This window comes from Oncorhynchus masou, unplaced genomic scaffold (assembly GCF_036934945.1).
Source record: "Oncorhynchus masou masou isolate Uvic2021 unplaced genomic scaffold, UVic_Omas_1.1 unplaced_scaffold_1119, whole genome shotgun sequence".
Taxonomy (NCBI): Eukaryota; Metazoa; Chordata; class Actinopteri; order Salmoniformes; family Salmonidae; genus Oncorhynchus; species Oncorhynchus masou.
In genome coordinates this window covers 200,536-212,648 of record NW_027000923.1, presented here as the reverse complement: position 1 = coordinate 212,648, position 12,113 = coordinate 200,536, and the positions used below count along the sequence as shown (strand labels likewise).

At 48.8% G+C, this 12,113-nt stretch overlaps 1 protein-coding gene across 1 annotated transcript; it reads right to left on the bottom strand.

Moving 5' to 3' along the window:
- Window positions 1-851: 851 nt before the first annotated feature.
- LOC135529207 (pyrroline-5-carboxylate reductase 1, mitochondrial-like) lies at window positions 852-3,934 on the bottom strand. Its single transcript, XM_064958064.1, has 4 exons — window positions 3,809-3,934; window positions 2,580-2,668; window positions 2,300-2,370; window positions 852-1,136 (listed from the first exon to the last, which is right to left on the bottom strand). Exons 2-4 carry the CDS (start codon window positions 2,644-2,646, stop codon window positions 852-854), a joined length of 423 nt encoding a protein of 140 aa, XP_064814136.1. The 5' UTR covers window positions 2,647-2,668; window positions 3,809-3,934.
- Between the last annotated feature and the right edge of the window lie 8,179 nt (window positions 3,935-12,113).

Here is a 12,113-nt window from a genome sequence, read left to right as displayed (position 1 = left end):
CCAGACCGGTCCAGGACAGGTTCTGACCTTCTCTATAGAGCTGATGGTGACTCCACCAGACTGGTCCAGGACAGGTTCTGACCTTTATAGAGCTGATGGTGACTCCACCAGACCGGTCCAGGACAGGTTCTGACCTTCTCTATAGAGCTGATGGTGACTCCACCAGACCGGTCCAGGACAGGTTCTGACCTTTATAGAGCTGATGGTGACTCCACCAGACAGGTCCAGGACAGGTTCTGACCTTCTCTATAGAGCTGATGGTGACTCCACCAGACCGGTCCAGGACAGGTTCTGACCTTCTCTATAGAGCTGATGGTGACTCCACCAGACCGGTCCAGGACAGGTTCTGACCTTCTCTATAGAGCTGATGGTGACTCCACCAGACCGGTCCAGGACAGGTTCTGACCTTCTCTATAGAGCTGATGGTGACTCCACCAGACCGGTCCAGGACAGGTTCTGACCTTCTCTATAGAGCTGATGGTGACTCCACCAGACCGGTCCAGGACAGGTTCTGACCTTCTCTATAGAGCTGATGGTGACTCCACCAGACCGGTCCAGGACAGGTTCTGACCTTCTCTATAGAGCTGATGGTGACTCCACCAGACCGGTCCAGGACAGGTTCTGACCTTCTCTATAGAGCTGATGGTGACTCCACCAGACCGGTCCAGGACAGGTTCTGACCTTCTCTATAGAGCTGATGGTGACTCCACCAGACCGGTCCAGGACAGGTTCTGACCTTCTCTATAGAGCTGATGGTGACTCCACCAGACCGGTCCAGGACAGGTTCTGACCTTCTCTATAGAGCTGATGGTGACTCCACCAGACCGGTCCAGGACAGGTTCTGACCTTCTCTATAGAGCTGATGGTGACTCCACCAGACCGGTCCAGGACAGGTTCTGACCTTCTCTATAGAGCTGATGGTGACTCCACCAGACCGGTCCAGGACAGGTTCTGACCTTCTCTATAGAGCTGATGGTGACTCCTGCAGCACAGGACACTATAAGGTGTCGGTCCTCTATGTCTGGTCCAATCTCATCCAGCACAAAGGGGATGATGTGGGGTTTGACTGCCAGGAACAGGACATCACTCTTGTTCACCACCTCCTTGTTACTGGTGGTGAGGATAGCACCCATTTTCTAGAGGAGGGAGAGAGACAGAAAGACAGAGGAAGAAACAGGTTAAGAGTGAATATGCAAGGCCTTCTAGGATGTGTACACACAAACACACAATGCAGAGCCCTCATACAAACGTTGAAGCATTACCTACCTATACACTCAGACAGACAGACACCCTCCAGGCCACGCAAACACCCCCTCCAGGCCACGCAAACACCCCCACCCCCTCCAGGTCACGCAAACACATCCATACTAGAGGTCGACCGATTAATCGACATGGCCGATTAATTTAAAGTTTTCATAACAAATCGGTAATCGGCCTTTTTGGACGCCGATTATGTCCGATTACATTGCATTCCACGAGGAAACTGCGTGGCAGGCTGACCACCCGGAGGAGGGAGAGACAGAAAGACAGGAAGAAACAGGTTAAGAGTGAATACCCACACCTCCAGGCCACACAAACACACCCACACCCTCCAGGCCACGTAAACACACCCAGACACACCCTCCAGGCCACGCAAACACACCCACACCCTCCAGGCCACGTAAACACACCCACACCCTCCAGGCCACGTGGCTGAAACACACATAACCCACACCCTCCAGGCCACGTCCGAAACACACCCACACCCTCCAGGCCACGTAAACACACCCACACCCTCCAGGCCACGTAAACACACCCACACCCTCCAGGCCACGTAAACACACCCACACCCTCCAGGCCACGTAAACACACCCACACCCTCCAGGCCACGTAAACACACCCACACCCTCCAGGCCACGTAAACACACCCGCACCCTCCAGGCCACGTAAACACACCCACACCCTCCAGGCCACGTAAACACACCCACACCCTCCAGGCCACGTAAACACATCCGCACCCTCCAGGCCACGTAAACACACCCACACCCTCCAGGCCACGTAAACACACCCACCAGGCCACGTAAACACATCCGCACCCTCCAGGCCACGTAAACACATCCACACCCTCCAGGCCACGTAAACACATCCACACCTCCAGGCCATGTAAACACATCCACACCTTCCAGGCAAGGCAATTTAAACAATGCACATACACAACACACACTTCCTCTCATCCTCAAACAGACTAAACAGGTAAGCCTGCACAGGCCTGTCCCTCTCTCGCACACAAACAGAACAGACACACATCCCTGCCTCTTACCCTCAGGCCAGCAACAGTAGGCAGATCAGTATCTGGAGAACTGGCTATGATTCTCTGAGTAGCTATTACACCTGGGGAAGAGAGAGAGACAGGATGGGCACAGAAAGGATTAAAGAGAGAGATGAGGTCAGGGACTGCAACTGATAACAGCTACCGTTTGTTGACATTTCAGGGCCCAGTCTTGTGTACACGAGCAGTCAGAGTGACCTGCCCTGGCCAGACAGATGTTTTAAATGGGTCACGGCCTGTTGGTCATCATAACCGGTTGGCGGTTTCTTACCCGCAGATGCGAACCCTTTCACCAGCGCGTGAGCCAGCTGGCCGGCTCCGATGAATCCTACACTCATCTTTCAGGTGAAGTGGCTTGTCCTGCAAAGCCCAGATCTTACAGTTAGCGCAAAGGCACAATAACTTTAGCTAAACAGTTACATGCACAAAAAAGATTACTGCTCTCAAATTATGTGCACAAATTTCTTTACATCCCTGTTAGTGAGCATTTCTCCTTTGCCAAGATAATCCATCCACCTGACAGGTGTGACATTTCAAGAAGCTGATTAAACGGCATGATCATTACACAGGTGCACCTTGTGCTGGGGACAACAAAATGCCACTCTAAGACTGTGCAGTTGTGTCACACAACACAATGCCACAGATCTCAAGTTGAGGGAGCGTGCAATAGGCATACTGAATAAAGGAATGTCCACCAGAGCTGTTGCCAGATAATTTAATGTTTATTTCTCTACCGTAAGCTGCCTCCGTCATTTTAGAGAATTTGGCAGTATGTCCAACCAGCCTCACAACCGCAGACTACGTGTATGGAGTCATGTGTGCAAGCGGTTTGCTGAGGTCAACGTTGAATACAGAGTGCCCCATGGTGGCGGTGTGGTTATAATATGGGTCCGGAATAAACTATGGACAAAAAACACAATTGCATTTTATCGATGGCAATTTGAATGCACCGAAATAACGTGACGAGATCCTGAGGCCCATTTATTTTAAGGTATCTGTGAACAACAGATGCATATCTCCATTCCCAGTCATCTGAAATACATAGATTCGGGCCTAATTCATTTATTTCAATTGGCTGATTTCCTCAGATGAACTGTAAAATTGTTGTATGTTGCGCTTATATTTTTGTTCACTATACTTCCGTTGGGAATATTTAGCATAACATTTAGTTAGGTAGGTTAACAGTAGGCAGCTTGCATGATCTCGTTTGAGGTTCAAGACATCGATCAGTACATTGTAATGCATAACTAGCCAGCTACAACCAGATAATTGTACACTTACTGTAGCTGTTTAGCAATTTGTATTCGTTCTTGCAGCAGCAAATATAGCTAACAGGGCTTGTAACATTAGCAATGACTATTTACAGTAACTTAGTGGTGCAGTAACGTTACTATTTTGGTCTTTGATGCTTTCCCACTAGCTAGCTTGTCTGACTGAGCAATACATGAACAACAGAACATACATTGCTTAAATTGTTCTTTGCAAAATAGTTACTCTTACCTTCTGTACGATTTTCAACCCCTTTGGCCGCTGGACAGACACACCGGTGCAGTTACCGTTATTTCACCGGTTTTGGAATGAAACAAAACACCACTTCGTTGTCAACGTGGCTTCCAATCTCTATGTGTTCCGGGTAGCCGTCATGACGCGCATGAGAATGGACCAATGAATGGAGACTCCTTACCAATCCGCGTAAAGATTAGGCTCGTTGATTCCCTTATGGGCGGGGTTTGTGGTCTCCGGTGCCCAGTTGCATCATTTTCCAGAGTAATAAGTAAGTGGAGCCAAAATATAGGTCAAGTTCAATGCCATATGCACATTGTAGAAGTAGGTTATGTTTATTTTGTGCCAATATGTCAACCACTTAACTTCCAGTGCCACCATATATAACCTATAGAAAGTGTAGGACTGAATGAAATCAGTTGAACGAGCTGTTGAGAAGAAGAGGGCTATGAGTGCACTGTGAATGTGTTATAAATGAATAACGTAGGTTATAGTGAAGTCGTTCAATGAGTTGGGGCCACCTCTCTTCTTCTTTTCTTCTTAATCTGCATTGATCTCAAAACCCGGACAGTCGGTGAAAACAATACGGTGGATGGGGACAGAAAGCTTTGTTCGGCTGCTGAGACACTCTCATAGACGGAAGCTACATCTGTAGGACCATATGCAGCGACACAAAAGAACTAGCACATTCCGTGCATAACAGACTCCCCAACCCAACCCTGTCACCTGAGCTTCCCCCCAGCAACCTCTCCCCTCTCCCCCTCAACCCAGGTCAACAGCTTGATGATCCCCGAGAACATTGCCCCCCCCCTTCCCCTTCTTTTCCAAACTGCATACATTCAGACCATGTGTGGGTCAAGACTAGCCTGGTTTCCATTCTCTATTCAGCTATAACATTCCACTCCTGCTACCACCAATGAGATTAATGTCAGCTACAAAGACTGGTCCCAGACTAGAGCTCGACTCCTGACGGAGCGGATTATCCAGGAATCTAAGAGAAGAGGGGGAGAAGAGGGCAGGAGGGGGAGAAGAGGGCAGGAGGGAGCGCAGAATGGAGAGAGAGAGATGAAGGTGGAATGAGAAGAAGAGAAGAGGGCAGGAGGGAGCGCAGAATGGAGAGAGAGATGGAGGGAGGAGAGGGGGAGAAGAGGGCAGGAGGGAGCGCAGAATGGAGAGAGAGAGAGAGAGAGATGGAGGGAGAGAAGAGGGCACAAGCCACAAGATGTTCTGTGAAATGTAAATTTCTCAGTCTATGGTTTCTGTTCCACCGTAGGGCTATCTCTCTCCCTGCACGGGGAAATTACAAATGGTGGCCGCCGGATGAAAAACTACAACACAAAAGAGAGAGACAGCCAACAGGTTGTGTAATACTTGTCATTCAGACTGGTACCCAGACTAGAGCTCGACTCCTGACGGAGCGGATTATCCAGGAATCTAAGAGATGCAGAATTCCCTGCCTGCCAGACATTCTCAGAATGCTGGACACTCTGAAGTTCCATGAAGGTGACTGAGTTCACCGGAATCATAGGACAGGAAATTCTCAAAAAGCCAAATATTACCAATCGAATTAACATAATATATTTCCTTTTTTTTCTGTCTGATCTGCTCTGCTCCCAAGATAACTCATCTGGCATTAATATTTGAGGAGACAGACATATCTGTCTATCGTCAGAGTCAGCTCCGTTTAATTTCAACTCTTTTGCATTTGATTTTTTTTTAATAATCGGTGACAATATATTTTTTTTAAGGACTAAATCTTCTGTCTGAGGGGCCTCACTAGGAGCTTCACTAGGGGCCTCAATAGGGACCTCAATAGGAACCTCACTAGGAGCTTCACTAAAGACCTCACTAGGGGCCTTACTAGGAGATTCACTAGGAGCTTCACTGGGGACCTCACTAGGGGCCTTACTAGGAGATTCACTAGGAACCTCACCAAGGTTTCACTAGGGGCCTTACTAGGAACTTCACTAGGGCTTCACTAGGGGGCTCACTTGAGCTTCACTAGGGGCCTCACTAGGGGACTAACTAGGAGCCTCACTAGGGGACTCACTAGGGGACTCACTAGGGGCCTCACTAAGGGATTCACTAGGGGCCTCACTAAGGGATTAACTAGGGGACTCACTAGGAGCCTCGCTAGGTGACTCACTAGGGGCCTCAATAGGAACCTCACTAGGGGACTCACTAGAGGCCCTATACATGTATATGGGAAGCATCCCAAATGACACCCTACTATTCCCTCCCTATGTACTTTTGATCAGGATAGGGAGCCATTTGGGACAGAGCCATGTCTTCATACAGAAATCTGTTTCTTATCAGAACATGCTCTCTGCTATTGAATCCATTTCAATACACATTCAGTGATCAAACACATTCAGTGATCAGACTATAGAAAAGGCTCATCACACGTAGTTCTGTAAGACCTGACTAGACACAGAGGGGATTCTATTTACATCAAAAGTTGAGGTCAAATCTAAGTTTTCCTAATTGATTTGAACAGAATTGCACATCAAGAAACACACAGCCACCATTTGCTAGTGAGACAGTAGAATATTAAAAGGGATATGTGATTGGTCGGCGTTGGAGTTTTCCCTTCCTGGATCCCTGGGTACTTGCTGTCTGTCTGGGTAATTTGACGAAGACCCTTCAAATTAGACATAGGCTCAACCACTGTGTGTCCCCACTTTAATGAGCGCTATGTCCCCTGTCTGTCTGAATACATTCATTAACGGTGTTCTGTCTTTCTTGTGTTCGTTCTAAAATGACTACAAAGTCCCTTGTAGATAAAAACTGTGCTTCCATTTTTCCTAGTCAAGTGTGTTTGGGGCTCCAGATGCCTGCAGGTAGAACCACATTCTGTTTTGCACTGTGCTGAACTGAACTATGGAGCAGACCTGGGTTCAATGAGTATTTTAAATCTTTGCTCTCGCCTGCCTGGAGTGCCAGATAGGTGGGGTTTACAGTGTTGTAAACTATTCTATTCGTCCATTAAGCCAGGCAAGCTCAATCAAGCACAGATCAAGTATTTGAAATGATTTCAAATAGTATTTGAACCCAGGCTTGAGACGGAGTGAGAAAAGAAGAATGCCCTGCAGTGGAATACCGTTCATACCAGCAGAAGCTATATATACACATCAGAATGCATGGCCAAGGGGGGTTCCGTTCATACCAGCAGAAGCTATATATACACATCAGAATGCACGGCCAAGGGGGGTTCCGTTCCAACTATCCCAGCTGTTACCCTCTCTGTCAGTGGTACAGGATGAGAATGAAGTCAGCTGTACTCTAGGTAGAGGTTCCCCTTTGGTACAGCGACCATATGAATCAAGCGTCTCAGAGTAGGAGTGTTGATCTAGGATCAGTTTAGCCTTTTAGATCACAATCATTTAGTTTATATGGACAAGGGGGACTTGATCTGAGATCAGCACTTAATGCCCATTCCCAAATCTACCCCTTGTCACTAGGATGGGGTCTGAAACATGTGGCCCGGGGCCATTTTCGTCCCGACACCTGATTTATTGCGGTCCCACTAGTGGTGTCAAAACTAGCCTCTCTCCCTCTCAGAGTATTTGAATATATTTAATGGTGAGGAAATATAAATATTTTAGGGAGCCAAGAAGAGATTGTAGCTGGCAGAAAGAACATCTGTGGCAAAATTAATGGTTCAAAATCACTCAATGTGATCTCTCAAACACTCAAACATAGTTGTTTTCTCCTTCCAACTAATCTTGAAAAGTGCCTGAATGAAAAACATATTGATTTGTGCCTTCCAGCCCCCCCCCTCTCTCTCGCCCACTCTGTCTTTCTCTCTTCCCCCGCTCTCTCTCTCTCCTCTCACAAGTCAATTTAACACTGACTGCCTTGGCACTATCTACTCCCCTGTGTGGGTACTGAGGCGTGACAACACTCATTCGCTCTTTTCTGAAAAAGAAATCCCCAGAGATTTATTAAAAATACCACAGACTGCCTGAATCAGTTTGGTTTGCAGAGGGGAGAGGGGGCATCTAGGCGAGGCGTGGACCACACACACACATAACACACACACACACACACACACACACTGCTTGTCGGGTGTAGAGATACGCATAGCTAATAACACAGGCAGACAAGTTCTCTCCAGGGCACTCATCTGTCTCTCTCTCTCAGACGGAGGAGCACAGAATGGAGAGAGAGAGAGATGGAGGGAGGAGAGGGGGAGAAGAGGGCAGGAGGGAGAGCAGAATGGAGAGAGAGATGGAGGGAGGAGAGGGGGAGAAGAGGGCAAGGGGGAGAGCATAATGGAGAGAGAGATGGAGGGAGGAGAGGGGGAGAAGAGGGCAGGAGGGAGCGCAGAATGGAGAGAGAGAGATGAAGGTGGGAGGAGAGGGAGAGAAGAGGGCAGGAGGGAGCGCAGAATGGAGAGAGATGGAGGGAGGAGGGAGAGGGGGAGAAGAGGGCAGGAGGGAGCGCAGAATGGAGAGAGAGAGATGAAGGTGGGAGGAGAGGGAGAGAAGAGGGCAGGAGGGAGCGCAGAATGGAGAGAGATGGAGGGAGGAGAGGGGGAGAAGAGGGCAGGAGGGAGCGCAGAATGGAGAGAGAGAGAGATGGAGCGAGGAGAGGGGGAGAAGAGGGCAGGAGGGAGAGAGGAGAGAGATGGAGGGAGAGAAGAGGGCACAAGCCACAAGATGTTCTGTGAAATGTAAATTTCTCAGTCTATGGTTTCTGTTCCACCGTAGTGCTATCTCTCTCCCTGCACGGGGAAATTACAAATGGTGGCCGCAGGATGAAAAACTACAACACAAAAGAGAGAGACAGCCAACAGGTTGTGTAATACTTGTCATTCAGAGCACAGCCATGTTAGAAAGGTCTTGTGCAATCTGGTATCCTTGGGACGTCCCTACCCCCATTGAAGTTGACATTTAAAATGGTTGAGGTAAAGGTTAAGAGTAGGTTTAGGGTTTGGTTAGGGTAGGGGTTAAGGTTAGGGTTAGGGTTTAGGGTAGGGGTTAAGGTTAAGAGTAGGTTTAGTATTAGGATTAGGGTTTGGTTAGGGTTAAGGTTAGGGTAAGGGTAGGGGTTAAGGTTAGGGTTAGGGTTTGGTTAGGGATAAGGTTAGGGTATGGGTAGGTGTTAAGGTTAAGGTTAGGGTTAGGGTAGGGGTTAAGGGTAGGGGTTAAGGTTAAGGTTAAGAGTAGGTTTAGGATTAGGGTTTGGTTAGGGTTAAGGTTAGGGTAAGGGTAGGGGTTAAGGTTAGGGTTTAGGGTAGGGTTTAGGGTAGGGGTTAAGGTGAAGGTTAGGGTAGGGGTTAAGGTTAGGGTTAGGGTTTAGGGGAGGGGTTAAGGTTAAGGTTAGGGTTTAGGTTAGGGGTTAAGGTTAGGGTTAGGGTTTAGGGTTGGGGTTAAGGTTAAGGTTAGGGTTTAGGGTAAGGTTAAGGTTAGGGTTTAGGGTAGGGGTTAAGGTTAGGGTTAGGGTTTAGGTTAGGGGTTAGGTTAGGGTTTAGGGTTAAGGTTAGGGTTAGGGTTTAGTGTAGGGGTTAAGGTTAAGGTTAGGGTTTAGGGTAGGGGTTAAGGTTAGGGTTAGGATTTAGGTTAGGGTTTAGGTTAGGGGTTAGGGTTTAGGGTAAGGGTTAAGGTTAGGGTTAGGGTTTAGGGTAGGGGTTAAGGTTAGGGTTAAGGTTAGGGGTTAAGGTTAGGTTTAGGGTAAGGGTTAGGGTTAAGGTTAAGGTTAGGGTTTAGGGTAGGGACGTCACCACGGATCCCTGTCACAAAGGCCTTGGGTTCGTCAGTTGTCCCTCTGATGTTTTTAACCATAGATTTCCACTAGGTGCAACAAAGGTGCCAAGACTTTAGGTCAGCAGACAAACACAGTCCTGTAGCACACAGATGGCAGATCTGGGTTTGGATGCCAGTTGGTCAGGGATATAGGCCTAATAATAAACCCACCTATCACCACGCAGTGCTGAGTGACTGACAGTTAGGACAGTGAGTGACATCATCAACGTGGGCCCAGGGGCCGTGACAGATTTATCATGACAACGTGCCAGCCTGCGTACCTAATGTTACCCTATCCTGGTCAAAAGTAGTGCACTAAATAGGGAGTAGGGTCCCATTTAGGCTGCAGACCCCATATGAATACATACCCTCTATAGTCCCTCTGGCAGGAGAGGCAGGAACGTCATGATGGTTAGGATGGACACCTGTCCACACAGATCACTCTCACAGTGTGTGTGTGTGTGTGTGTGTGTGTGTGTGTGTGTGTGTGTGTGTGTGTGTGTGTGTGTGTGTGATGGGCGGATTTGATCTCTATGGACTGCTAACCTGGTCACCCCAAACCTCCCACCCTCCCTCACCTCATCCCCCTCTCTCTCTCTCGCATTCTCTTACTCCCTCATCCTTTTCTCCCTCCCTCTCTCCCTCCATCCATCTTCAAACTCCATCTGTCTGTAGTAGATTCTCTAGCAGGAGGAGGTGAGCAGGAGAATGCACAGAGAGAGAGCCGAGTGAAGGAACATCAGAGGAGAGTAAGAAGGGGGAGTAGAGGAGAGGAGAGGGGGAGGAAGAGGAGAGGGGGAGTAGGGGAGAGGGGCAGGAAGAGGAGAGAGGGGTGGGAGGGAGAAGGGGGGAGTAGAGGAGAGGGGGAGGAAGAGGAGAGGGGGAGGAAGAGGAGAGTGGGGCGAGAGGGAGAAGGGGGAAGTAGAGGAGAGGGGGAGGAAGAGGAGAGAGGGGCAAGAGGGAGAAGGGGGAAGTAGAGGAGAGGGGGAGGAAGAGGACAGAGGGACGAGAGGGAGAAGGGGGAAGTAGAGGAGAGGGGAAGGAAGAGGACAGAGGGGCGAGAGGAAGAAGGGGGAGTAGAGGAGAGGGGGGCGAGGGGCGAGAGGGAGAAGGGGGAAGTAGAGAAGAGGGGGGGGAACACCACACACAGACACACACACCACACACACACACCGTACACATACACACACCACACACACCCACACACACCACACACACATCTTTAGTACTGTACAATACAAGATATCTACAAAGTCTTAGAGTGATGGTATCAATCCCAAATTATATAACTTTATTTATAGCTGCAAAATTAAAACAAAGATGTATCACAAAAGGCTTGAAATCTCCCCAAAATCCTGGATTTTTCCATGTTAATCCATTTATAATTGATTCAATTTACAAAACTTGATAGTATAACATAACTTAATAGCACTCACATTAGACACAAACAAGTAAACAGACAGTATTCTGACACAACACAATGGAACTGCAAACTGGGTTCTGAAATCGTCATGGAGATAGTCGGTAGGGTGTTTATGGGATTGATAACTTCCTGTCGTGCCTGACAACGGGACTGAGACACCCTGAGCCTGGATTAGACACTGCAGAAGAGGAGGATGAGACACAGTTAGAGAGGAGAGGAGGAAAGGAAAGGAGAGGAGAGGAAGAAGAAAGGAGAGGAGGAAAGGAGAGGAGAGGAAGAAGAAAGGAGAGGAGAGGAAAGGAGAGGAGGAGGGGAGGGGAGGGGAGGGGAGAGGGGGAGGAGAGGAGAGGAGAGCGGAGGAGAGGAGGAAAAAAGGAAGAAGAGAGAAAGACTCAGAGAGGGGGGCAGTAAGAGACAGAGAGAGAGAAAGAGAGAAAGACAGAGAGAGAGAGAGAGAGAGAGAGAGAGAGAGAGAGAGAGAGAGAGAGAGAGGGGGGAGACAGTAAGAGACAGAGAGAGAGAGAGAGAGAGGTAGAGAGAGAGAGAGAAAGACAGAGAGAGAGAGGGGGAGACAGTAAGAGACAGAGAGAGAGACAGAGGGAAAGAGAGAGAGAGAGAGAGAGAGAGAAAGAGAGAGAGAGAGGGGGAGACAGTAAGAGAGAGAGAGAGAGACAGAGAGAAAGAGAGAGAGAGAGAGGGGGAGACAGTAAGAGACAGAGAGACAGAGAGAGAGAGAGAGAGAGAAAGACAGAGAGAGAGAGGGGGAGACAGTAAGAGACAGAAAGAGAGAGAGAGAGAGGGGGAGACAGTAAGAGACAGAGAGAAAGAGAGAGAGACAGAGAGAGGGTGGGGGACTCAATGTAAATGTGCAGACCCCAGTGAGAGTGTGATGAGCTGGTCAGATTCCGTGCTGTTCCTCTCCTTCTGGTTCTGCTGACAGAGAAGCCCCAACCAGCTGGCTGCTACAGAGGCCAAACTCTCCCCTCACACCCCAGGAAGAGAGGGGGAGTTCTGGGGGTAGAGGGGCAGGGGGTGGCTGGTACTGGGGAAACGGAGAGTGGAGTGTGTCATGGGTTGGTGAAGTAGAGCTACTCTCTCAAATCTTCCACTCCAGATAGAGTGGTGGTAGTCT

Bases quoted from the DNA above. Each gene is read 5' to 3' on its own strand.
- LOC135529207 (XM_064958064.1), bottom strand. From the start codon at position 2,646: ATGAGTGTAGGATTCATCGGAGCCGGCCAGCTGGCTCACGCGCTGGTG. The intron at 2,371-2,579 runs GTAAGAAACCGC...TCTCTTCCCCAG, and splicing joins GAAAGGGTTCGCATCTGCGG to GTGTAATAGCTACTCAGAGA. The intron at 1,137-2,299 runs GTAAGAGGCAGG...TCCCTCCTCTAG, and splicing joins CTACTGTTGCTGGCCTGAGG to AAAATGGGTGCTATCCTCAC.